The 25836-nt window shown below is 49.6% G+C and overlaps 11 protein-coding genes across 11 annotated transcripts; 5 read left to right on the top strand and 6 right to left on the bottom strand.

Moving 5' to 3' along the window:
• Window positions 1-3581: 3581 nt before the first annotated feature.
• On the top strand, window positions 3582-5425 carry KD926_007850 (uncharacterized protein; the record flags this gene model as incomplete). The annotated part of the gene is made up of 5 exons (XM_053100741.1): window positions 3582-3674; window positions 3728-3932; window positions 3987-4394; window positions 4455-4637; window positions 4692-5425. 5 exons carry the CDS (start codon window positions 3582-3584, stop codon window positions 5423-5425), a joined length of 1623 nt encoding a protein of 540 aa, XP_052955615.1.
• A 1471-nt stretch (window positions 5426-6896) lies between these two features.
• Window positions 6897-8584, top strand: KD926_007849 (putative vitamin H transporter; the record flags this gene model as incomplete). Its single annotated transcript, XM_053100740.1, has 4 exons — window positions 6897-7099; window positions 7166-7901; window positions 7964-8212; window positions 8294-8584. The coding sequence occupies 4 exons, from the start codon at window positions 6897-6899 to the stop codon at window positions 8582-8584; spliced, it is 1479 nt and encodes a 492-aa protein (XP_052955614.1).
• A 202-nt stretch (window positions 8585-8786) lies between these two features.
• Window positions 8787-10084, bottom strand: KD926_007848 (uncharacterized protein; the record flags this gene model as incomplete). The annotated part of the gene is made up of 6 exons (XM_053100739.1): window positions 8787-8834; window positions 8889-9368; window positions 9421-9534; window positions 9596-9664; window positions 9733-9818; window positions 9883-10084. 6 exons carry the CDS (start codon window positions 10082-10084, stop codon window positions 8787-8789), a joined length of 999 nt encoding a protein of 332 aa, XP_052955613.1.
• Window positions 10085-10679: 595 nt separating this feature from the next.
• Window positions 10680-11796, bottom strand: KD926_007847 (MFS general substrate transporter; the record flags this gene model as incomplete). Its single annotated transcript, XM_053100738.1, has 3 exons — window positions 10680-10871; window positions 10937-11151; window positions 11205-11796. 3 exons carry the CDS (start codon window positions 11794-11796, stop codon window positions 10680-10682), a joined length of 999 nt encoding a protein of 332 aa, XP_052955612.1.
• A 51-nt stretch (window positions 11797-11847) lies between these two features.
• KD926_007846 (MFS general substrate transporter) lies at window positions 11848-12408 on the bottom strand (the record flags this gene model as incomplete). Its single annotated transcript, XM_053100737.1, has 3 exons — window positions 11848-12018; window positions 12078-12229; window positions 12282-12408. The coding sequence occupies 3 exons, from the start codon at window positions 12406-12408 to the stop codon at window positions 11848-11850; spliced, it is 450 nt and encodes a 149-aa protein (XP_052955611.1).
• Window positions 12409-13016: 608 nt separating this feature from the next.
• KD926_007845 (HpcH/HpaI aldolase family protein) lies at window positions 13017-13847 on the top strand (the record flags this gene model as incomplete). Its single annotated transcript, XM_053100736.1, has 1 exon — window positions 13017-13847. One exon carries the CDS (start codon window positions 13017-13019, stop codon window positions 13845-13847), a length of 831 nt encoding a protein of 276 aa, XP_052955610.1.
• A 1827-nt stretch (window positions 13848-15674) lies between these two features.
• On the bottom strand, window positions 15675-16901 carry KD926_007844 (fungal specific transcription factor domain-containing protein; the record flags this gene model as incomplete). Its single annotated transcript, XM_053100735.1, has 1 exon — window positions 15675-16901. The coding sequence occupies one exon, from the start codon at window positions 16899-16901 to the stop codon at window positions 15675-15677; it is 1227 nt and encodes a 408-aa protein (XP_052955609.1).
• Window positions 16902-18489: 1588 nt separating this feature from the next.
• On the top strand, window positions 18490-21748 carry KD926_007843 (D-isomer specific 2-hydroxyacid dehydrogenase; the record flags this gene model as incomplete). Its single annotated transcript, XM_053100734.1, has 7 exons — window positions 18490-18605; window positions 18652-18768; window positions 18834-19730; window positions 19782-19842; window positions 19893-20477; window positions 20534-20608; window positions 20696-21748. The coding sequence occupies 7 exons, from the start codon at window positions 18490-18492 to the stop codon at window positions 21746-21748; spliced, it is 2904 nt and encodes a 967-aa protein (XP_052955608.1).
• Window positions 21749-21838: 90 nt separating this feature from the next.
• On the bottom strand, window positions 21839-22835 carry KD926_007842 (SMP-30/gluconolactonase/LRE family protein; the record flags this gene model as incomplete). The annotated part of the gene is made up of 2 exons (XM_053100733.1): window positions 21839-22465; window positions 22530-22835. 2 exons carry the CDS (start codon window positions 22833-22835, stop codon window positions 21839-21841), a joined length of 933 nt encoding a protein of 310 aa, XP_052955607.1.
• A 322-nt stretch (window positions 22836-23157) lies between these two features.
• On the top strand, window positions 23158-25019 carry KD926_007841 (putative transporter; the record flags this gene model as incomplete). The annotated part of the gene is made up of 5 exons (XM_053100732.1): window positions 23158-23281; window positions 23342-23481; window positions 23556-23741; window positions 23799-24800; window positions 24858-25019. The coding sequence occupies 5 exons, from the start codon at window positions 23158-23160 to the stop codon at window positions 25017-25019; spliced, it is 1614 nt and encodes a 537-aa protein (XP_052955606.1).
• A 136-nt stretch (window positions 25020-25155) lies between these two features.
• Window positions 25156-25632, bottom strand: KD926_007840 (Dabb family protein; the record flags this gene model as incomplete). Its single annotated transcript, XM_053100730.1, has 3 exons — window positions 25156-25270; window positions 25335-25563; window positions 25614-25632. The coding sequence occupies 3 exons, from the start codon at window positions 25630-25632 to the stop codon at window positions 25156-25158; spliced, it is 363 nt and encodes a 120-aa protein (XP_052955605.1).
• Window positions 25633-25836: the final 204 nt, after the last annotated feature.

Genomic DNA, 25836 nt, shown 5'->3' with positions numbered 1-25836 from the left:
GTCCGTGGCTCATCGTAATTTCATCCTGCGTTTGATGTCGTTTACCTGTGTTCGGGTCTGTTCGCGGTGGTATCCTAATTCATACTACTACCTACTGTGTGGATAATACTACTTCACTGATGGGTAGGTACTTTTTTTGTTCATATTATTTGATTATTTATTGTTGGCTATTTGTGTCTAACGTAGTTTAATCAAGATTTGAGTCCATCTTGTTCGATCTTGACTTCTTTCGATTTTCTTTCTTTGTACTCCTAAGGGGAAACTGCCCGTTTAAAGGCTGTATTGATCCGTGGTATCGTATTGTGTCTAAACTCTGTACCATGGGACCGAGGGCGTGCAATAATGCTAAATAAACCACCCCCCACGGTCGAGTCCTGCTTCAAAAATATCCCGGACTGTAGATAATATACATGAATGCTCGTAAGAAGTCGGTGAATATTGCAACGACACTGCGCAACCTCGTCTGCATAGGAAAAGAAAAAGGTGTCCTGCGGAGTCGATCAGGTGACTACTACCGAGCGGGCGCGTACTTGGCGAGACCGAGTTCCTCCGTGGGTAATTTATGTTGTAGCATAAGATATTCAGTACGTACTGTACATGTTCATACACACGGAGTACTCCGTACCTACGATGCATGTCTATGTAAATGTCCCTAGTCATTTTCTTTTCTTTTCTTTTCTTTTGTTACCGAGTGCGGTAGTTGTTGGCGTGAATCACTCCCTCCCCTATCTACGTACGTAGTGAGTAAGTAGTATCGAGTACGGAGTACGGAGTATGCGAACTGACCAACTCAAGATCTCTGAGGTGATGAACTTATTGATGACGGGTACGGAGGCTCGAATCCTGAGGTAACTACTCTCTGTAAGTACAGGGAGAATATCACTCCTCCGTACTTCTGTTCGAAGCCATCGTTCTAAAGCCCGGTCTAAACTGCCATTGGCGTATGGTGTATGTATGTACGGGGTAGGGGACAATCAATCTACAGAGGAAGTACTTTTAACCTCTCCATACCCTAGTCCCAGCGTGGACTGGTTACGTGTGACAACAACGAAAGAACGAAACAAAGAGAGAAAGAGAAAGAGCAAGGAAGAGAGGTGTGTGTGTGTGTGTGTGTGTGTGAGAGAACCTTCGGGCGGCGTGGCCCTGGCGATACCTACCTAGAGGCGGGTCTGTGCGTGATCTCGAGGCCGATGACATTGACTACACACTCCGGTGTACACAGCCTTTACGACAGGCTCAATCGGTGGTCTGTGTTTCGGGGGTGTGTTTGTGTGGATTGCGATTACGTGGTACAAGTCTGCAAGCCTTCCGAAAGCATACCTGGTTAAAAAGGCATATACTAACCGTCACTGGTTGGAGATCAGACGAGTGAGGGGGAATACGTAGGTTTGCTACGGGGAGCTACAGATCCGTCTCTTCCTCATGTGCACCTCCAAAAGAACTGAGCAAAGGTCTGTTTGGCGGGGCTGGGAGAAGAGCCACTGTAAGAGAAGACCAAGGAACGGGCACCCTAAGCCTGAGAGCATGGTCGGAGAGCTTTCGGGTCTAGCGAGTACCTCGTCCGGTGCCGGTTCCTGTCAGGTGGAAAGCGGTAATTAAAATACAGGAATGGAAGGATAAAAATAAAACTGGACAGAAAAAAAAGGAGCAAGGTCAAGTCCAAGCTCAACAACGGCAGCGTTTGGGAATCAAACCCAGTCGGAGTTGGCAAGCAACTGCCAATCAATGGTTAGTCTCGGCACAAGGTGGTTAGGAGGTCTTTTTTTTTCTTGTTTGTTTTTTTTTTATTCCCTAAAACTTTTAAATGATTAAACAAAATAAATAAATAAAAAAGCACCCCCAAGGCCTTGGTAGCCCATCCCTGACCCTGAGCGGCGGTTACATTCCTAAGCTAACTAAAGCACTAGCGAGTCGACTAACAGGCTACTAGCCTACTAGGGCTGGTGCCGTGCTTTTGTCATTCATCATGATTAAATAAGAAAGGAATAATTGACGGCGACCGAAATGTTTATTTCTACAGGCAACTGGCTAACTATCCACCGGCTATTATAAATACTTCAGCGTGAGAATGAATACGAAGGTCGGGGATCCAAGAGACACTAAGCCCGACAATACGGTGCTGGGAGTCGGCGGTGGTCGGTGGAGACCAATTATCGATACGCCACGGTGCTTTTGTACTGAAGAAGCAGAGGAGAAATGTTCAGAGGAGTCTGGGGCAGAGGGCCATGGTGAGCTAGTCCACGATCTACAAATAGTACTGCGTAGAGAAAATAAAATCAGAATATTCAAAAAGAAAAAAAAAGTGTCAGCAGGTAAAAAAAGAAAAATGTAAAAAATTAAATGCTTACAAAAAGTAAATAATTGAATAATGACAAAATTAATTAAAGTGGACATGAAAAAAATGAGGACAAAATCAATTATCGCCCTACTGCATGTCCTTTGGCATGGCTGCAGCCGCAGTGGCACTGGTGCTTTTCGTTGTGTTTCGGCTTTGTTCAAGGATGATCCATGTTAATGGGTCTTGGGGGGTAATCACTGCTGCCAAATCGGGAGGGGGGACAGGGCATGGGGGAAGGTGTGGAGTGTCTGTAGACTCTGTAGTTACAGTTGAGTTGGGACGTACTTCTTCTGCTCGTCTGCGCGGCGCTCTTAGATCCCATCTCGATCAGTCAATCAGTCTATCTGCCATACCCTGGCCCAGAACAAAAGTCCCCTCCGGTCCTGGGCTTGTCCACCTTTATTATAAAGACCTCATTCTTCCCTATCATTTGGCTTTTTTTTATTTTCCATTCTTCCTCCCGAACAGTCTCGACCAAACCTTCTTTACTCCAGTCTTTTCTCTCTGCTTCTTATTCTCTACTACTCTTCGCTTCTCTCCCGTTTGAGAAGTATCCATCTATTGGAATTCTCCCAAGTATCCTTCCATCCATCTATATCCTCGGGATCGACCCTCCAACCGCCGGTGTTACAATCCCTGTTTGCCCTCACAAAGAAGATATATTCTCCATTCGTTGTCACCCTATCGCAGTTCGCCTATCGACAGACTTTCTGTTGTTGGTGTGCCTAAAGCGGCTATTGGCATCTCACCTGTACTCCTGCTGGGTTGTCTCGGGACCGTGCTTATTGCTTTTTCCCCTCCAAGCCCTGTGAGTAGCTGGATCCTCCCCATGCGCAACGTTCCGACCCTCCCTGTTCGGCGGCCATTGGTGCGCCTGGGGCTGCCAGTCCTCGCCGACGGGAAACCGCACCAGATAGCGGGGTTGTATTCTCATCCCCTCTCGTTTTTCGTTTCTCGAGTCCGTTCCGGTTGCTAATTTTATAGTCGTTGGTGTGGCGTCCGTCGCGACTGGACTCGTAGCTTTGCTCCTCGGACTCCAGTGCGCTCCGTCCGTGAGGGTACAAATTGGCCTTCGATCCTCTCTTGACGACCTTGTCTTCTCCGGATCAGCTCGCTGAAGATCTTCATGCTTTCTCTTGGCTGTCAACTCTGAATTTCGTGACTTCCAAAAGCCAAGGTTGCTTAGCTTGATCCTATCTAACATCCCAATTATCTCGATTCTTCGTGACTGCTCTGTCTCATCATGGTGGTCAACGCATCTGTCTCCGGGACAGGAGCCATGAAACGGCCGGCCTCGTCCCTGCAGGATGATTACGTTGGTTGGGAACATGCTCCAGTAAGATTCCACCATACTGTCGGGCCGATGTAGCGCTAACCCGGTCACTGTAGTCCATGGGAACCTCGATGCGCTCGTCCATGAACCTCCCCTATTCTCATTACGCCCTGATCTACTTGGACGGATCGGGGAAGCTTAAGGTTTCGGAGTCTTCGTCCATACGCGAACAGAACGGCACCGTGTTTACCCCGGAGGTGCGAGAAAGATTCCTGGAAGCCCTTGGAACAAGGATCGGATATCACAAGCCTATGCTACGCAGTATGTGATTTCATACCCTTTCGAGTTGATCGTACCGATTTTAACCACCAACAGGAGTTCCCGGTATTGGGCTACCAGCGTACGGATATGGTCGCCCCGAGGAATTCACCCGCCAGAAAAAGAGACGCAGATCGTCCTACCAGAGCGCTGTACTGGAATACTCTGACCCCGTGGAAGAGATGCCTCCCTACTCGACAACGAACATGATCGGGCTTGAGATCGGCGACGAGAAAAAGGTCCTGGAATATTACGAGAACGCTTTGAAGCACTTCCAACAGATCAACTGCAGACTGATTGCGAAGGCTTTCATCAAATTTATCGAGCCTCGCAAGCAAGTCAAACATCCTTACAACGGAGGCAGGCCTCGAGGTGCAGGCCAGAAGGGTGACCCGGAAAAGACGAAGCCGGACTGGTGGCCCTCAGCGGTCAACCACAAGGAGCCTGACCACCTGAGAAAAGACCGTGAGTTAACATGATTCCCCCATCTAATGTCCTGCAGATACTCTAACGCTAGACCTACAGAGAGAGTGGCGCTTTTGGTTCACATTTTGCGCAAGCTTGACAGAACCGGCATCACTCCTGAAAAGCTCCAGGAGGTTGCACATGACGCTCGCCGGCAGCTCAAGCCCCCTGAGAAGATCGAGATCTTCGACGAAATCTTCCGCGTCCGACGGATGGAGCAACGGCTCGAGAGAGGAGAAGTTGGTATGTAAAATGAAACAGAATCATTCATGATCAAGTGGGCTTACGCTTTGCCAGACGCCACAACTGTGGTATACGTCCTCAACAGAGATTCTAGCGCAAAGGGCGAGAAGGACGCAGATGCAGTCAGCGAACAAGACCCAAAGATGGAGGATACCGAGGAGGAAGAGGAGACGGATGACGAGTTCCTGACGCCATCATCCTCCGCAGAACAGGCGTCTGGGTCTTTCACATCGACTGTTGACATGGGTTTGTCAGGACAGGGAACCGACAGGAGTCAACTATTCCCGTTGTCCGAACCGATCGGCCTTGGGGAGCAGCCTCGACACGACCGATCCTTTTATTCCGCCTCGTCCGAGTACGCGAATGACTACTCCCCCCCCAGCATGATCAAACCACCACCATCGGCATTAGTTAGCCCCAGCGAGCAAACCCAGACGTTCGACTACTTGGCCCCACCGTCGTTCTCAGCTTCGACTGCCGGAGACCAGATGATGTCTCAGCGCCCAGCCGCCATGCCGATGCAACATTCCGTGAGCCAGTTCGATACATGGGCGCCTCCTTTCAGGCAGAACATGTTCGATCCTCTCGAGTACGGCACCGCCGACCAGACCGTGGCCTCGGCTCACCTCCCCTACCAAATGTCGATGGCTCATCCCCAGGACATAACCCATGGCCTACCTAATCTCCGCTGCGACAAGCCCACCCATATGGACCAGCTGTCTTTCCGAAGCTCAGGCTATCGCACAGGGTCGATAGGCCACTCCCACATGGGACTCTCGCGCGAGTGAGAAACACCAACGGCATTTGGCCTGGTTTGAACGAATTGAACGACTTGTATAGATGATCGATAGACTTTTTTTACCCTGATGGCGCCTGGACACTTATCAACGCCACAACATACCTTGCACATAGCGCCCTTCCGTTGGTTCCTTTATGGACATTTTCGATTATATATAAACATTGTCAGCTTTCTTTTGTTATTGTGTTCTTATCTCTTTATTCGACCGCTTGTTTTTATCTATTGTTTTTGCCTTTCTTTTTTCGTCGTCTGTTTTGTTAACCGAAAGAGACGCAAGCAACACAAAAAAAGGACTATGGTTCTAATGACCGGGGGCATATCGGGCTTGAGGCGGTTTCGTTTTTTTGTTCTGTTTTAGCACCTGTGACTTTTTGGATAGATTCATGGAAGCGAGGGCGCTCGAGGCGGTGTTCAATGCTTCTGGCCATGTTTGGCCAGAGCAACGATCGATGTTTACAGTTTTTTTGCGAGAGGCGGGAGTCTTTGAGTGTTTGGAGGTTGCGCGTGGAGTTTTACATCTTTGGCTGGAAAAAGCAGCGTGCTTGCCTGTTGTTAGATTTTAAGGTAGCATTGGTGGTTTTCGTTTTAATGCTATGTTTTTGACAGTTTATTGCATCTTCTCGTAATTGTAACACTGCTAAATTGTCTTTGGTTAGAACTTGTCTAAGCAAGAACATCCCAGTCCCTCATCTGACAGGAATCTAGGAGATCTTAGGAACTTCATAGTTGGAAAGCATCAGATCAGCTACGGAGAAAATTGTCTACGACACGTACAGCATAATATTACCTACAGCTGATTGTGCCCAGTCTACCTTTGATTGAATTCTGGATCTCTCGCTCGTTTAACTATCCATCACGTGTCACACAAGACTGAGCTGAGTTTTGCTTCTCACCACGTTCTCAATCGCAGATGGCCAGTCAACCATCCAAAATTGACTTCATGCTGAGATTGAAAGAGTCAACACCGCCGTGAGTGTTCCGAGACCATTCTATAAGCTGATACCAGTTCAAATGTCCAAATCTTTGCTGAGTGAGCAATGGGTTCGGATGAAAATCAATCTACACAAGATCAGTGCTAACACCCTGTTCACAAAATAGGTAGATAATCCAACAAAGTCCTCTGAAAGCCAGTCACACGCCGTTGACAATAGGGCCAACTAGCCAAACCACTAAGCTCAACATGGAACCCGTTGTGCTAGTCCGAGTGTCTTTATTGGATACGGAACTTTTCCGACCCCGAATTCGCCAAGTCGGACGTACTTGATACTCCCCATGACATGATCCTCTATTCCGTGTGGATGCCCCAGATTTATGAAAAGCTGGGGATTGCGGGGTTTCTGGGGGTTACTTCTGGCAAAAGAGGCTGTGCTTGTGGTCTATAAAAGCGAGCCCACCGAACAATCTTGTCAGTCAGTGTCGGATTACTCTGGTCAGAGACAGAGTGAGATACTGTGGTGACAATGGCACATACACGTTCTAGCCTGAGCAAAGACGATATTGTCTTGGAGAATCTGGAACATGTTTCCCAAGAGCAGCAGCTGCTTTCTCTGTTTCCAGTGCTTCAGAATAAGACTCCAGAGGAGTTGGAGAGATTGAACAAGGCTGTGCTCAGCAAGTTGGATTGGTGTTTTCTGCCTTGTGTGACCATGATGCTTCTGATGAGGTGAGTTCGCAGTTAAAATCTACTTGGATGATCAAACGAAACTAGATGCTTATGATTTATTCCCAGCTACCTTGACCGTATCAATGTTTCCAATGCCCGCCTGGCTGGTATGCAGGATGACTTGCACATGACCGATACCGTCTGGTCTGCTGGAATCTCGCTATTCTATGTTGGCTACATCATCTCCCAAGTTCCTGCCAACGTGTTCATCGCCAAAGGAAAGCCAAGCATCATCTTCCCATCCATTATGTTGGCTTGGTCGGCCGTGACTATTTGCATGCCGGCTCTCTCATCCGGCTGGGGATTCTGTCTCTGTCGTTTCCTCGTCGGTCTCGCCGAGGGCCCGTTCATCCCTGCCGTGTCGTTGCTCACCTCGTCCTGGTATACTCGCGAAGAATCGCCATTACGCATGGGGATCTGGCACGCGGGAAACACTATTTCCAACGCGTTTTCCGGTCTCCTTGCGGCGGGAATCCTTACGAACATGGATGGAATCGCGGGTCTTCGCGCCTGGCAATGGTTCATTCTTTTGGAAGGCATCGTCAGTATTATCGTGGGAGTGCTGGCCTACGGCTTTATCCCTAATTTCCCCGACAACACCGGTAGTCGCTGGTTCAATGAGGAAGAGGCTGCGATGGCACAGTACCGTCAAGTCCTCTCTGCCGGTGGCGTCCGCGAGGACGACGAAGGGAGTCATTGGGGCGGAGTGCTCCTGGCCATCAAGGACCCGTTTACCTGGTTCTTCTCGGCGATCCATTTCTCACTGATTATTGCTCAATCGTTCAAGGATTTCTTCCCTTCGGTACGTGCATTTTTGGCTATTTGTGTTAACCAGAGCCGAGAACACGCTGACAAAGTTTTTAGATTGTCGGTACCTTGAACTTCTCCCAGGTCGTGACATATCTTGTGCAGGCTCCGCCGTATTTCATTGCCTACTTCGCGACCCTGGTCATCTCTTGGTCGTCCGGTAGAACGCTAGATCATTGCTGGCATATCGTCGCACCAGTGATGGTTGCTCTCGTCGGCGCCGTGCTTATGATCGCAACGTTGAATCCCGGCGCGCGATACTTCGGGCTGGTATTGCTATGCACGGGGCCTTACGTCGGATTGAATGTATGCCAAACACCATTCCTCTGAATGACCCCATTTTGTTATAGTACGTAGAAAGAATACTAACATTTTGATTAACAATAGATCCAAATCGCCTGGGAAACCACCGTCGTCCCACGTCCCCGAACGAAACGTGCCGCGCTGATCGCCATTGCCAATTGCGTCTCCTCTGTCTCACACTGGTTCACGCCCTACTTCTTCCTTCGGTCGCAGGAGCCTCGATACGAGACGGGTGGAGGAATCATTATTGCGGGATGTGGACTAGTGATTATCTCGGCCGTCATGACCCGGTGGTGGTGTATGCGGAAGAACAAACAATTGGACGAGGCAGAGGCAGAGAGTGGGAATGTGACGGAGTGGAGGTTCGCTACTTGATTCTGTCAAGAGTGTTTGTCTTTACTCCGTTTGTCTGGATCTGGTTTCGCAGGAGGTTGTGTGTTCTGTTGGATCTGGTGGGATATGATAGCACAGGATATATATGTCAAGAATCTTTTTCTTGCATGATGGCGACACCAGTATTTAATTCTTCGTAAAACATGTACATGTTCAGCCTCAAGCAATCACCTAAACAGTGCCCCTAGAAAAACGCCAACGCATTCGGCGGACTCGCCACACCACCAGGAACCTAAACCAACCCAGATTAGCACCAGTCTCATCAACACCGAACAAGGAAACTTACATCCAACACCTCACTCGAAACAAAAAATGTATTCCTCCCCATCCGCGCACACATGCGACTCAACTCCTCGAGATCAAACAACTCACCAATCGGCATCCCCCACCCAGCCAGCAACCACTCATGCAAATGCCACTCGGGCCTCGTACACGGCCACACCTCAAAAGATCTCGAGTCCCCAGCGACCGCGGCTGTCCTCTTCTCCCAGAGAAACTGCAGCAACGGCTCTGATGGCTCGACGCCGATATTTTCGGGCTTTTGCGTCTGATAGCGCGCGGCTAGCGTGTCTCGCTTTTCGGCCGCAAGGGTCTCGTATTGATGAATGTAGCCACTACCGTTGAAGAGGATGTCTCCTGGACGGAAATCCTCCGGCTTCAGACCCTGTGATGCAGCGGCCTTCAGGAGATAGGAGAAGGAAATGGCGTGGGGAGTGAATGCACCAATGATGTTTTTCATCTCGGGTTGGGAGGTGGCCCATTTGTACTAGTCGATCAGGATACCTCGGCCAGCGATGCCTTGTTTGGCAATATCTTACTTGTTTAGTTGATTTGTTTTCTTGGGCCTTGAAAGTTGTAGGATCATACGCACGGTGGATGCCGTTGACGGTCGAGGCCTGGAATTCCTCTGCTGTGTGGCCCATAAAATAGACCTGAGTATTTGAGATATGAGTGGACATCAAGCATGAATGGTCGAGTTAGGGGTATATAGACCTTTTCTTTCTGGTATCCATAATGTCGGAACCCGTCCCACTGCGAGCTGATCTGGGAATTAAACGACCACTGGAAAGGGCGAAATGGCGTTAATTCGTTCATACGATATAATCCAAAGTAACATTTGGTATAGTTACCTCATCATCATGCGCCACCTTAACAGGTTCCTTGTTGATCAATTTCACATCTAAGCATTTCCTACCAAGTTTGGGATGCGACGGGCCTGTCATTGACGAGCTATATCGGACATTAGCCTAGGTAAATTAAGACAAATCATCAAAAAGTACTATATTTGAGCGACACGCGTTGTCCCGTCCGGATTTCCTCCCGTGCCGTCTGAGCCACCACTTCTGGGGTAAGATGATTCAATGTTCCGATTTGATCGTCGGGACCCCAGCGACCCCAGCGACCCCAGGCATTTCCGTGAGGTCCGGCTTTGTCGAGCGGCAGACTGGAGAAAGTTGGGTGTTCTGATTCTGGAGCAGACATAGTGAGCGTTCAGTTGTGAGTTGGGTTGAATGACGGGGCCAAGAATGTGGTCATTAGTTTGCTTGGTGTTGGTGGTTTTATAGGTAGCGGAAGTGAGTCCGGATATATTCCAATCTGCCGAGGTTGGGGGATGGAGTTGGATTGAAGAGTGGGGATGGTATTTTCTTGGAGATGGGGCTTATTATGTTTTATATTCTGATAGAAGGCTGTGCTTTATGTTTATTGTGTTTAATAACTGGGATGATGATCAAACTGTGTCTTAAATAATGCTTGAGAAAATATCTCTCTCTATCATATCAATCAATCAATCAATCAAAATTCTATTAACATGGTGGAGCCTATCTATTGAAACGACAGGCTATGCAGGCGCTTCGCCGAATGAAGCAGAATCTCGAGCCCGTACGCCATATAAACCCAATACAGTAGACAAAAGAGATCAAAAAGTAACACAACTAAACCGGCTGCCACACGCCTGCCGCGTGCCTACTGCGCCCTTAGACGCTGTTCTCTCCTTCCACTCCGTTCTATCTGTGGTATTCCAGTGGGATCCACTGTTCCTGTGTGCGTCATGTAGCCAGTTGAGACTTCCTGACTCTTAGTGTTCAATATAACCATCGTCTTCCTCGTTTAGATCGAGTCCCTCTAGGAGGGTGCTGGGTTCCGGGACCTCCTCGTCCTTCTCGTCGTTAAACGTGGCGAATCGGAACTGCTGTAGGAGGCCTGTTCGTTGCATGAAATCGGCGACGTAGCGTATCGCCTGCGGGTGGTTCATGACTGCGTCGTAGTCCTGTATACGCCCACGCAGTCTCTCTATCATATGGACGTAGATTAGAGAGTATATCTATACAAAACGCTCTTATCACCCTGTCGATCCAGCTCTTCCTGCGTAAGCTGCGCTTGCACACCGTCTTCAGAAACACCTGCTCTCTGCTTGTTGCATCGTAAGAGAAGAACTTCATTCGCGGCTGCTGCAGCCATGCCAAGAACCACGATTGCCAAACAGGTGGCATAGCCGGACTTATACACCAGTGCTTCTTTGTCTAGGAAGATGTTCGTTCCGATTAAGCCTATATCATCAGAATCGCCTTTAATATCGTGAATGAAGGTGTATGTAACTTACTACCAAAATTGCCTACGGCAAGTACCCACGCCAGCCCGATAGATCGCTTCCATGACGGAGCGAGGTTATTCCCCGTCCATGCCGATATCCCCGGGAGGAGAGGATAGATGCCGATCTGGGCTAGCACGATGACAAAATACATGACCGGGACATGAGTGGCGATGGATGACGAGAACGAGAACAGAATTGCCAGTCCCGTGAGCAATACGCTCATCGGTCCTATAACAAACGGAAATCGCCATGCAAACCGATCTGAGAACTGACCGACCACCCAGGCTGAGATACCTCCTGCAACATACGGAGGGATACTCAATAATTGAGCTCGCGCGGAGCTGAACCACAGCTCGGTGATGATCTTCGGCATGGTGAATTTGAAGGCCGAAGTAGGCGCTGCGTTGGCCCAGGACATCAGGATAGCCAGGTTGACTTTCAGGTCTGTGACTGTGGACCATAGTAGACGCCAGGAGAGCTTGTCGCCTTCTTCCGTGGTGGTGCGTACGCCGGCGAGTCGCGAGCGGCAGTCAACAAATCGTTTCTCCTCCGGCGTGAGCCAGCTAGCCCGTTCTGCATTCTCGACGATAAGAAAAGGCATCGCGAGGCCTGCAAAGCCGGTGATCGCGCCCTCGATGAGAAAGATCTAGCGCTATCCTGCAATTCCGCGCGATCCGTCAAGGTTGGCGATAGCGAACGCGAGGAGGCCGCTGAATGCACCGGAAAAGGCGGACGCTGTGTAGAAGAGGGCAAGGCGCTCTTGAAGCTCCGTGCGGATATACCACGAGCTGACTATGAAGACGGCACCGGGGAAGAATCCGGCCTGTAGGTTGGTTAGTTAGTAGTGTCTTTCAACAGCTAATGCAGAAAGCATGCTCATACCTCGACAAATCCCAGCATGACTCGACAGGCTACCAGACCTTGGAAGTTCTTGACGACCCCCATACGTGTCATGATGGTGGCCCAGCCGATGACCAGCGCTGGGAGCCAGATACAAGGACGAACTTTCTTCAAAATCATGTTGGACGGGATCTCTGTGTCGCGGTAATCTTAGAAGGAGCAAACGAATGGTTTTGTGAAATTTACCGAAAACAATGTAGGGAGCAAAGAAGATCGTCGACGCAATATTGTATTGATTCCCGACCAGCCCCAGGTCTTTGTCCATACCCTCTATCTTCGCATTTCCAATGTTGGCTCTGTCGATATGAGCCATCAAATATAGGATGGCTAGGATGGGTATGAGTCGACCATCGATCGACCACCAGTCATCAGCTTGAGGCTTTTCTCTGGATCGTGAATCCCTCTCTTATTTTGAATCACACTCTTCCCTTTCTTTCCTTCAAACGACTTCATTAATTGTGCATCCTCTTCGGAAAGCAGGGCATATTGATCTGCAGCAAATTCACGGTGGGCAATGTCATCTTTGTCGGCCATCTCGTTGGTATTTTTCGTTCCAAGTTGACCAAGCAACAACTCGATGTTCTTGTCACTGCAGGCCAAGGAAGCAAAGCTCTTTATTCAAAATTTCCCCCAGAAAGAGGAGGTGTCATCCCCACGGGGCGGAGTGGAGTCTTTCGTGATAGTCCAACGCCGTCGGACTCAAGACCCGGAGATCATCCGTCGGAGGTTGCGTGTCGGAAAGATTCCGAATGACTCGCAAGCTCCGATGCGGTTCGCGATAACAATGCCAGAACATGACTATATTATTTAAACAGGGGAGGCGGCTCTGGGTGATTGAATTCCATTTTGCTATAGACTTCTTTGACAATTTTGGATTTACCATTCGCTGCAATTTAAAAAACACCTCCAAAATATCTCATTATGGGTTCCATTCAACCTCATCCCTCTTACAACCTCTCGAATCCCTTCCGAACTCGCATCCTCAATGGCCAAATAACTCCCTTGATGTCGATCAAGTTTGTCACGGGGAATGAAATCCCCATGATGTGCAAAATGGCCGGCATCCACGCCATGTTCATCGACATGGAGCATTCCTCCCTGGACATGCGCACCGTCGCCCAATTAATCCTCGCCTGCAACTACGCCGGCGTCTCACCAGTCGTGCGTTCGCCCTCCAAGTCCCACTGGCACATCAGTCGCATCCTAGACGCCGGTGCGGCGGCGGTTGTGATTCCGCACGTGGAGACGATCCAAGAAGTCCGGGATATCGTGCGCCATGCGAAGTTTGCGCCACTAGGAACGAGAGGCTGCACGAATAACCAGGCAGTATTGAATTTCCAGCACGTGCCGACTCTCGTGCAGAATGAGATCTTGAACGAGCAGACGATGTTGATCCCGATGATCGAGACGCCGGCGGCCGTCGACATCGCAGAGGAGATCCTGGCCGTTGAGGGCGTTGACGGGGTGTTGGTCGGATCGAACGATTTGTGCACGGATCTGGGCATCCCTGGCAAGTATGACAGTGATCTGTATCAGGATGCCGTGACGAAGGTGATCCAGGCGGCGAATAAGACTGGTAAGCCCGTGGGCATTGGAGGTATCGGTGGCCGGTTGGACATTTTGGAGAAGTGGTTCGCCATGGGAGCGACATGGTCGTTGAGCGGTCAGGATGCATCCATCTTGCAAACCGGGATGAAGAAGATACATGAGAACTATGCGGGGATTAGCGATAAGTTGAATAAGAAGCCCTAGTGGCCCGTTTCTGCGCTTTCATTATGTGTCCGCTTTGTCAACCCTGTGAACAGGAATATATCAGGACGGCTTGACCCGACTAGCTAGTAAAAGAGCAACATGTCGTGAATCTCCCTTGTGTTCACTTGGTTCTTCCTGAAAGATGATTTATTCGTCTTTTCTTGTCGACGTGGAAAAATGTTGACAGAAGACCATCCTCCTTTCTTTCGGTCCTGGCTAAAGCCAAAGAAGCTCCGGTCGAAATTCTAGGTCAAAGCTAGAACTAAGGATTGATACAATAGGGGAACAATGGCACAAGGAAGGCTGCTGGTCTGGCTCATCGAATCATCTCCGAAAAAGCAGCCAAGGTGCTCGACGAAGCCAAGTTCCCACCTTGTACGCAGGGCTCAGACTGCCATCTTGACTGGGAGCACCGAGCTCAGCCCTTGCCGGATTACCACTGGCACACCGACCTTAGATGGCCAACGAAAAACCCCTTAATCACAGCTGGCACCTTCCTCTATCGCAAGTCCCGGCTCTTCTGGACATTCCCTGACCCTCCTATTGGGCTTCTAGCGACTGATGATCCCAACTACGTCCTTACATCTGACCCACGCTTTCAGAACTCGTTCTCCCCCCGGCTGTAGGTCTCTGCTGTAATGATCCGACATTATATCCCGTCAAGATGCCAGTCCCCGCACGCTATCTAGAAGCTTTGCTCCTATTGGACCTCCACGACCTTGCTTGGAACGTGGAAATCGCTCGATTTGCTCAGTATCTCGACAGACCATGTATGGAATTCTTGAAGCACGATGATCTCGTCGAGCCTTACCAGGAGATAATGAAACGATACTTCAACGAGGAACATAATCAACTGAAAGATAACGATCGCGATGACAAGCTAACTCATCAGCTTTATGTTGATATGAAGAGAAAAACAAGCTGCCGCCGCCAGATATTCAGGAAACGTGACACAGTATCATGCCATTAGCGAAACGCCTTCAGATTCTTGGAATCCCCGTTGAAGACCATGAGTTGGAGGAATGGAAAGCTGCGCGTTCTGTCTCTGATTCATGAGTTTGACTTCAATTTCTTTGCGACTTGATGCTACTATTTGGTGGCGTTTTCGAGATTTTTCTTCTGCTCTTGTTGTTGGCGCACTGACTTTCCATTGGGGTTGTTGTTCTGGGGTAACACAATCTAGACATAGAAAAAGAAAAGAAAACATAAACAAAAAGTGAGAGTATAGTAACATTATTGTTTCCAAATAGAAACACAGGGACTGATCTATTACAGCTCCTTCTGAGTAGATGGCGCCCCTCCCCCGTGGTTACTTCATGGGAAGTTATTAGCCCAATAAAATTCCAATTCCCCACCATTTATTCTCAAATTCTGTTCAGAACTGCGCAGGAGTAGGCATTGGCGTGCTGATAGAAGCGGTAAATGCCCGAAGAGCTTAAACACAGCCATCAGCTTTGCGACATCCTCCCCATCGTCAAATTTCTTCTGCTCGTCTCCTCGCGTCCCACAGCATACCGCCTGGATCGCGATCAGATCGAGGGCTAGTACAACTGACAGATCCCCTCGGTCAATGCTGTGGATGGCTTGCAAGCCCGGTGGTCGGTAGAGGAACTTTAATGTCCAGGATAGAAAATGAATCATCACCGGGCCAGAGAAAAGAGAGATTTGCGATCTCACAAGATAAAGGCGGAAAGATTATTCTCAGGTTAACTCAGGTCAAAGAAAGGTTTTCGCCGAACAAGCAAGTGATTACATATTACGGCAAACTTATACATCGTAGTTGTAACCGTATGCAATTTCAAATAAGACTGCATTTTAAGAATTGAGTTATGACGAGAAAGGGGTGGAGAGCGAAGCAAGACTAGGATGCACTGGCTCGAGGTCATCCGTTGGACCTGGGAAAGGTGTATCACTGCATATATATTCCCCAGGAACAGCTTCTAAATTCCAGGAGGGATGTCGTCCGGACTTATCCCAGATGTCCCAAATATCCCACATATCCCACGAAAGCCAATCCTGAAGAGGAAGATCATCATTGAGTAAGGAGTCCTGAGGCACAGATTCGTTGGGTAAAATCGACCAATGAGTGTTGAGCAGCAGCGGTTGCTGAGGGCTATTATTATAAGCAGTCGATATGACCTGATTCTGAGGCTGGTTGTGTGGTGCCTGGGTCTGATAATCCGTATCCTGTTGATCGACATGCTCGCTGGGATTGTTCACTGGTCTTGATACCGCGGCTCGATTCTTCAGGACTCTCGACCGCAACGATTCGTACATTGTAACATTATGGCTCGCCTCTGGTATCTCTCTGCCCATGGTCTTGAGGACTCGGGCGCACTGTTCCAATGCGTGTGCAGCATTTGAAATTGTTCCAGAATCATGATCAGTCACTACAGATATACTAAACATGATGGATAGTCCCGCAGTGAACAAGGTTTGGAAATAGCTTCGGGTGTATGTAAGTATCTTTTGGTCGAAAAGCGGACAGAATGCCATAATGGTTCCCACCGCAAATTGTAGACATAACGAACAGAGGTCTCGTGGAGGTATGTTGTTCTCTTTTGGCACAAGATCAATTGCCTTGCGTATTAGGATCAGTCTCTCTCGCATTAGAAGAAGGCCGTACCAATCCTGGGTCTCAAAAAGACATCTAGGATTGGGAAAAGTCGGGGCGGAATGCCGCCAATCATCCAGTTCAGAAAGTAACTCATCCAAATCGGCGTAGATCTTTCCTCGGACCGTGATCGATTCAATCATCGAGTCTTGCTCGCTACTACCGCTCGAGCTGTCGGAATTCTGCTGAAATCGTGTTTGAATCTTAGATGTAATTTGTCGGAGGCGCAGGCAGAGCAAAAATACCGTTATCTCTGTATGCTCTGTTGAGGTCGAGCTAGCGGATGTTGTAGGAAAGGAATTCAGGTTAGTAGTGGACCCAGCAGCCTCGGCGGCCTCAATGTCTTCATCATTAGCATCGGCCGGAAACCCGATCAGAATATCGCTATCTGCTATTGCATGCGGGCGGTCCAGTATAATTGAACTATATCGTGCAATCATATAGCACTCCCAGAATACACGTCGCTGTAGCTGTTCCTGTAGAAGGTTTAATTTTCTTCTCTCGCTTGGGCGAGGTGGGCGATGGTAGCCTTGTTCAAGGCACATTCGCATACATAAGCTTGTAATGGCCCAAATCGATGTACCTTCGGTTATAGTCAGCTTTCACGTTCTTGTCCCCTCGGGACGCGGGCCACCGTACCAATGTGATGATAGATTCCAAACCTGACGACTAATAACAAATCCTGGATAGATTGCAGTCCTCTGGAGAGCACTGTAACATCCATATGCTTCATCGCTGTGCGGAAATACCCATAAGGATGACTTTTGTGCACACCATTCCGGTATAATGAAATGGATCCAATGGCAAGAATCATAAATGTTCGGAAGAGATCGTGGTCTGATAAGTCTGATCTCTGTTGTGCTGACGGAGACTCGCCCCCTGTTTCAAACACCGAATGGTATAGTTGCTGGACATCACGCCGCAGTAGAAAGGGGTTTTGCACATGGGATACGGTCAAGCTTCTTGTCTCAGCTGGGGTTGAGGATTGCAGATAGAGGACCACTCACTAGTTATTGAACACAGCTAGTGCCTCGTCGGGTGGTGGAAGAGAATTGGGCTGAACTGAAATCTCTGCTACTGCTGATGCATTCGACCATTTATTCAGCATATTGGAGTATCGCTCTCTCCATTCCGGATCTGCGAACAAATAACTCATGAACCTGGAGCATAACAGTCAGACGCGTTCGCAATAAATGATTTAGGAACATAACTACCTAATACCGACAGGTCCGACTGGGGTTACTGGTAATGTGGACCCTCTAGACTCTTTGGCTTGCACTTCATAGCCCTTCAGCAGTTCTCGGCTTTTTGTAATCTGCTGCTCTAACTGGTGTACATGCCTATTTTCGCCTTGAGCTTCTTGACAAAGACGGAAGTTCATGAATAGAGCTTACTCTCTTGAAATCGGCACGTCTTCGTCAGAGACTGGCACAGTGAGGCACTCTATACCAGCTTTCATACAGGGTGTACATTTTGGTCGGACGTCATCACACTATCGAATCGCCATTCATAAGGAGACTCCTCTTTGAAAAGGAACAATAGGACATTGAGCGAAGGGGGAAAACCTTTGCTTTCTTTGTATAGCATGACTGGCAGGCGGGAAGCCGTACCGGTGCATTGTCATGAATGGACATGGATTCTGGGGGATTTATACCAAGATAGTGGCCTTGGAAACATCTCAGATCAGGCTTGGTGATGGAAGCCAAAAACCTCAGGCCTTCGACCGCGGAGAAAGCTGGCAGTGACTCAGACCTGACTAAGCTGGAGAGGCCTCCCCCCACGGGGCCACGGCAACTCCATCGGTCCATCTCCATCCTTGATGCTCCATGATCCATCAAGCCCTCAACCGAGCTAGGAACTCGGCTAGTGTTGGCACCGGAATATCTCCGTTTTTTGGACGACGGTCGGAAAGTCTCCCCGGCCATCCTGCCGAGGGGCTACACATAGCGCTTCCCCCTAGTTTTTCCTCCACATTCTTTTTGACGATGTGATTATTTCTGCGCCCTACTTCCGGTCGGAGATCCGATAATGGAATCAGACCGTCCCACTGCCCCTGTCTCACCCAGATCTCCTGTCCGACGGAGACCCCAAGCCTGCGAGAGGTGTCGGAAACGCAAGCAGAAGGTCTTGGCCGATGACCCACGGTTAGAGCAGCGATGATACCTGAGGCTAACGACTGGCTGTCAACAGTGCGACCGACTTTTACCGGCATGCACGGCCTGCGCCGAGGCTGCAGTCCCATGCGGTGCTCGCAGAGTACCTCTGGGAGCCAGCACAGAAGAAGGGAGCGGCATTTCCCATGCTGCTGTACCAAAGTAAGCGGTCGAGACAGTCTTCGTATGGAGTCGCTGCTAAGATCGTCGGTAAATCAGCTACGTTGAGTCGCTTAAGAGGAAGTCGGATGAATTGGACAGTCAGGTTCGACGACTACGCGCACGCCTGGGCGGTGATACGTCTGTTGAGACGCATCACACGCCTACGCAACCTATGGATTCTACACAACCGCCTGATTTTTCTGACCAAACACCCATGTCCGATCATACCGAAAGATCGGTCCAAGCTGCCATGGGGGAGATTGGATTTTTGTCTCGCAGTGCCATGGCCGAGCCAAGGGACGAAACTCGAGCTTTTCCACAAGAGTTAGCGATGAACAATATGGTTCACGCCGCTCTTGCAGTTCCAGACACGCCCTCGCTACTACACTCATGTGTTACTGATAGTCGACGATTATTCAGCTCGAGAGTGCATGGCACCGACATACTGACTCGGGATATTGCAACGCCTTATCTGGAAATTTTCCTAGACCATCTAGGGATGATGTTTGTGCACATTGACTCAGCGGAGACAAAGGAGCATTTCTTTGCGTTCTTTGATACCTCAACAGAAGGGTCTAGCGATGAGACTTCTACAGATTCAAGTTCTGCATACAGGCATTTTCAAGTCTACATGATAGTGGCTATCGGAATGATGCTTTCTCCTGATCCAGGTATTCACCTGCTTGCAATCAACGTATACAACATAGCGCGGGAAAAGCTTCATACCATTATGGAATCCTGTGACAATCTCACGACACTTCATTGTATGATACTGCTAGTCTTTAATTCAACGCTCAGTCCTTTTGGAGGATCCACCTGGCATCTCCTCGGGCTCGCAATGAATAAATCCATCCTGCTTAGGCTTCACAAAGAGCCTAATCTGGAATCCGGCATATCAGCCGAAGAGATGAATCGCAGGAGAAATATTTTCTGGAGTCTCTACACAATTGATCGGTTGGCTTCCCCGTAGACTGTCTTGTACAGACGAAATTGACCTTTGTATAGGATACTGGGGTGTGTGATGGACCGGCCTTTTAGTATCCAGGACGATGATATATCTCTCAAGGTAAGTAACCCTCTTCAGAGAACTTTAACATTTCTGCTGAAACACTCAAGTCCCCAATCCTTGGCACGACTCCTAATGGCGCATTTAACTACTATGTAGTGATGCACGCCAGGTTGATGTCGTCCATGCGTAACTCTCCACATCAACGCCCGGTCTTCTATTATACCAATATATGCCACTGGCGACATATGGTGACAACTTCAAAAGAAATTCCTGACACAGGAGTCATTCCTTCCGTCTCTGTCAAACAACTCACATGCAGGGCGTTGATCCAGCTTGTCAAGCTTGGGGGCTTTATAAGTTCTAGAGACAGTGTGATGGGCGATGGTCAGACGATTAAACAAGACGCAATCTCAACTTGCCAAGAATACATAAATGAGGAGTATCGTCGCTCAGAGCAGGGGTTGTTCTCTGGGTCTTTCATTGTTGGCCTCGACATTTTCTCCGCAGGTGTAATTGGAATCTTGCTTCCATTGACATCAATGCTAAGGGCACCTTCTCTGGACCCCAATCTCGGTAATAAATGCACTTCATTGTTGACAATACTTGGAGAACGGTTTAAATCTCTTAAAGCACTGTGCAGAGTTATTTGGGTTTTGTCCAATGTTGCTTTGCAAGGCTGGATCGACGAGTCGGTAAGTCAGACCCACCAGCTAGCTTCTGCCAGATATTAATTTTTGAAAACCTCCAGATACTCGATGATTTCCCAGAAACTATTCCCGACGGGATATACACGATGATTGTGGAATTTCTCCGACAGGCGCATGTTCGTAGCTGACTCGTTTCGGACGTCCGTCGGACAGATTCCGGGCCACCATCCGACGAACGTGATCGCGTCTCTTGAGTCACCCAGGTGGATTTGAAACCTATTTCAATGGGTGCCTGCTTCCTACCAGAATACCTAGTGTCTTCATTTGACAAAGCAAGTATCATGGCGCCCGGAATCATCGAAACCCCTTCCTCGGCTGGTCAGTCGACCTCCAGCTCCAAGTCTACCGTCTACGCCCTTGACACATTTCATCCCAAGGCTATATCACACGCCGAAACACTCTTCAACGTCATTCATCCCCATGACGAGGATTTCAAGAACTGGAGGCAAAATGCTAGGGCCTTGCTCGTGCGGGGTTCCTACGTCACGGCCGACGATATCGCCAGCTGCCCGAATTTGGTCGCCATTGGCAAGCAAGGCGTGGGGATTGATAAAATCAACCAAGAGGCTTGCGCTGAACGAAACATCAAAATCCTCAACACACCTGGAGCCAATGCTCGCGACGTTGCCGAGCTCGTCGTTACCCTCGCCCTGTCCGTAGCACGAGGCATCCGATCGATTACCACCCGTCAGATGGTCAAGCCGGTACCAAAGGAGACCTGCAATGGGTTGACTTTGTATCAAAGAACTGTCGGAATTATCGGCATGGGTAACATCGGAAAGACCGTGGCGGAAATCTTTCGAGGCGGGTTCGACGCTAAAATCATTGCTTACGATGCATATATGCCGGATAATGCTTGGCCGCATATTCCTCACACCCGAGCGACGAACATCGATGAAGTCTTGACCGGCGCCGATATTCTGTCTCTACATGTTCCGCTCACCCACGAGACTCGAAATATGATCTCTTACCCACAACTTCGGAGCATGAAGCCCGACGCTATTGTGATTAATGCGGCTCGAGGCGGGATTGTCAACGAGGCCGATCTGACAACGGTGTTGTCGGAAGGACATTTATGGGGCGCGGGTCTTGACTGTCACGAACAAGAACCACCAAGCCATGAGAATTATGGCGCTCTGTGGGAGAATCTGAATGTTATCAGCACGCCGCACATCGGGGCCGCAACTACGCGAGCGCAAGTCGCAAGCGCCACGGCGGCCGTGGACAATCTGTACCATTACTTGGCTGAGTTGTAAACCATTTTTGGATAAGTAAATATAAATATATATCTTGTTGGATTGGGCTAAATTTCATATTTTGTTTTTAAGTTGGTGTTGCGTTTCAAATCAATTTGTCTTGACCGCACGGGATCGAGGAACGCCTCTACAGTGCCAGCGGACAAATTGCACGTTGCCCTTGATACTATCTGTAATAAAGAGAGTCTTACCATCCGAGCCCCCAAAGGTACAGTTTGTCAAGTTCTTCCCTCCCTCCGGCGCAGTTACAATTCGTGCCTTAGGAACCCCATCCGCATCCACCACAAATACCGATCCGAGACTAGGATGACAGATGAATACATTCCCCTCCTCGTCTACCGCTAGCCCATCCGGACCCGCGCATCCGAAAGACTGGAAAAACAGTCCGACTTTCGTCGTCGTCCCGTCTGCGTGGAGCGGGAGTCGCCAGACCGCATTGGATCGGGTCATGGCCACGTACAGGAATCGCTCATCGGGCGACAACGCTAGCCCATTGGGCGAGATGCCGTTCGAGACGAGGCAGTCGAGTTTGCCCGTGGGCGAGAGCCGGTACACGCAGCCTGTTGGGTCCGTCATGCCGGTTTGGCCCTGGTCGGTGAAGTAGATGTCGTTCGTGGATGACACGATCAGGTCATTGGGGCCTTTGAAGCGCTCGAGATTGCGGCGCGTGAGAAGGGGCGAGATTATACTTGTGGTCGGGTCGAACACCAAAATCCCCTGTTTTGTTTATTTAGACTGGGACCAGTGGATTGAGTCTGGTTAGGTGGTCTGGCGGACTTACCTGCTTGTAATCCGCCACTACAATACATCCATCTTCTCGTACGACGAGTCCGTTGGGTTCACCATCCCAGCGCACGCATTCCGTCACGGCTTTGTCGGCATCGACCTTGAGTATCCGTCCGTATGGTACGTCCACGAGATAGAGATCTCCATTCTGGACATACGTCGGCCCCTCGAGGAAAATGTCAGCCAGCGGCGTTGCGGATCCGGCGCGCCATTCAGTGGGTTGGCCTGTAGATCGGACTTCGTCGGGGATGCGAGTATAGATCTCCGCCTGAATGACAGGGGGCACGGGGTAGAAATTCATTAGTCAGAGAATTCTGTCTTTATGGACGGTGAGAGGGGAAGCGATGGCCCCGGCTCGATCGTTGAGGAAGCTATATTATACCCCGTGGGAGAACCGGATAATTTCCGACGCAGGAGCAACTCCGCGAAGAGAGTGGAGTTACCCCAGTATACACCGGTGTAGAACAGTGAGTTATGCAATCTGTGGTCCGTGCAACCACCCTTCCCCCCGGGGTTAGGATTCCCCTATAATAATATCCCTTGCAGCGGAGGGCGAAAGGGTTGGGATTGCCCTGGTGCGGTAGGAATCTATACACCCATCTCTTTCACTACGGATTCTCACTATGGGTCTTATTTCGGATGCCAGAAAGGCGATGAAAGATGCCCCGGAGGGCACATTCAATGCATATGTGCTCATGTGTACCTGTGTGTTTGCTTTGTCCGGAGTATCGAAGGGTTTTGACGAGGGTGAGCAAGCATCACGCGAACATGGGCCCCTGTCTTCCGACTGATCGGTCTTCCGTCTAGGAAATATTGCCTCCTTGGTTACTCAATCCCGGTTCAAAAGCAAGTTCGGAGTCGACGCCCAGTCCGAAGAGGAGTATTCCGATACGAAAGGGTGGTTGGTATCGATCGCCACGGCAGGGGCGGTCTTTGGGTGCTTGGGGGTAAGTTAAACTCTCTTGGCTTGAGGTTGTTTGGCTGTGGAATGCTTGTCCTGACGATGGTTTCAAACATATAGTGCTCTCCTGTCAACGATAGACTCGGTCGTCTGTGGACCCTTCGCCTCGTTACTCTGGTCTATATCGCAGGTATCCTTGGTCAAGGTCTGTCGGATGGCAACCTCTCCGGTTTTTACGCATCCCGGTTCATCTCAGGTCTGGGTATTGGGCCATTGACGATCGTACCACCCATATACATTGCCGAGGTACGCTCTCTGTATCTTTTGAGCTGATCCTATCGTCCGTGCTGACGGATTGGCTAGATATCTCCCAAGGCTATCCGTGGTCTTCTCACATGTCTCTACGCAGCTTGCCAGCAGCTGGGTGTAGTGCTAGGGTTCTTCATTAACTATGGGGTCACTAGACGCTATCCGGGCATTGACAAACAGTGGATGCTGCCTACACTGCTCCAGATCGTCCCGGCTGTTATTTGGTGCTCGGGGACCTTCTTGTGTCCGGAGTCGCCCCGGTGGCTGCTATACAAGGGGAAACGAGAACAAGCGATCATGACCGTGTCTCGATTGCGCCACCTGCCATGCGATCATTCAGTCGTCCTCGCCGAACTCGACGGTATGGACCGACAGATAGAGCATGAAATCGAAGCTGTCAGCGACGCACGTCTGTGGGATCTCCTCAAAGAGACATTTGTGCCCGTCGAGAATCGTCGTCGCTTCTTTTTAATCTTCTTCGCCACGCTTTTCTCCCAATGGTCTGGCGCCAACGCCATCACTCAATACTCGCCTACCATCTTCGGCTACTTAGGCATCCAAGGCGACGAGGCCAAGTTCCTCGCGACCGGAATCTACGGCGTCGTGAAATTCGTCAGCACCTTGGCCTTTGCCCTGTTCATTGTCGACTTCATCGGTCGACGTCGATCTCTGATCACAGGCATCTGTCTTCAACTAACGACGCTGATTTTCGTCGGCGCTTATCTCGGCGTCACCGGACACATGACTCCTGACGAGATCCAGGATCTGCCCAGCGCCTCGCGCACCTCGACGGCCGCCATCGTGGCCATCTTCCTCCACGCCGTGGCATGGAGTATCGGCTGGTTCAGTATTCCGTATCTCATCAGCTCCGAGGTCTTCCCGATCCGGATTCGCTCGCTAAACGTTTCCATCTCCATGGCGTTCCACTGGGGGTTCTATTTCGGGTGTTCGCGCGCCATGCCAAGTCTCTTGTCGGCGACGCACAAATGGGGCGCCTTTGTGTTCTTCGGCAGTATCTGTTTGGTCTCACTGGTTTATGTGTTCTTCGCCATGCCGGTAAGTTCTTTGATCTTTTCCCCCAGCGCTTTCATCGTCCGTGCTGACACATCTCAGGATACTACCGGCAGGTCGATCGAGGAGCTGGATAAGTTGTTTCAGCGACCTTGGTATACAGTTTACAAGGTAGCGTATCCGACAAGGGATGAGATTCAAGTGAGCAGCGTTAATGAGAAGGCGATCACAGAGGGAAGGGCCGAGTATGTGGAGCGAGTGTGAATTTGAGCAGGGCTGGGCTTTTCATATCAACGCTAAATATCGATGGTTGACGTAGCAATTGGCGTAGCAAAGCCTTCAGAACAGATCAATACAATAGGATGGTATCATCTAAGCATTCACGAGTGTCTCCCTGCGCTCACCCCAGCCTCCCTATCCCGGGAAACGAACATATCTCCTCATCCTCCGGATCCACCTCGAAGTCAAACCTCACCAATTCCTCCTTGTACGGAAACATATACGTACTCGTCACGCTGCCAATCATAAAACATCAATCAGGAATTCAATATATCAAAAATTTGATAAACAGGAACTCACCGATAATGTTCATCACTCGCCTGATACTCCGCCAAGGCCTCGCGGTTTTCGTGATAGCTCACGAGGGCGATCTCGAACCCTTTGCTTTTCTCAATTGGGTCCGTAATTGAGGGTCCGCCAACTATGAGTCGTCCATCTTTGACACAGGCTAGATTCTTGAGGGTTTTGAGCTCCGAGACGAAGGTTTGTTTGTGCTCAGGGGTGACTTCGGGGCGGAATTTGAAGAGAACTGGTTTTGTTAATTGTCTGGATCAAGAATAGAGCCTAGGAATACCGTACCGATGTGTACGACTGTCATGGTGGGAAACTTAAATGAATTTGATGGTACGTTTATTTGGAATGAGAATATTCAAAGTTATGATCAGGTCGTTTACTTCAACTTATACTGTCCTTTTCCCGGCTGCAGCCAGTAGGAAGCGTCCCGTTGCGGGATGACGGGCGGGTGTACGCCGCCCCTTCGGAGTGGGTCCGAATCTAGATGCCTTAGGTATTCTTTCCTATA

Source organism: Aspergillus affinis (assembly GCF_023601865.1).
Source record: "Aspergillus affinis strain CMG 70 chromosome Unknown NODE_49_length_218823_cov_86_643632, whole genome shotgun sequence".
Taxonomy (NCBI): domain Eukaryota; kingdom Fungi; phylum Ascomycota; class Eurotiomycetes; order Eurotiales; family Aspergillaceae; genus Aspergillus; species Aspergillus affinis.
The sequence above is the reverse complement of the archived record's forward strand: the minus strand, read 5'-3'. Positions and strand labels throughout refer to the sequence as shown.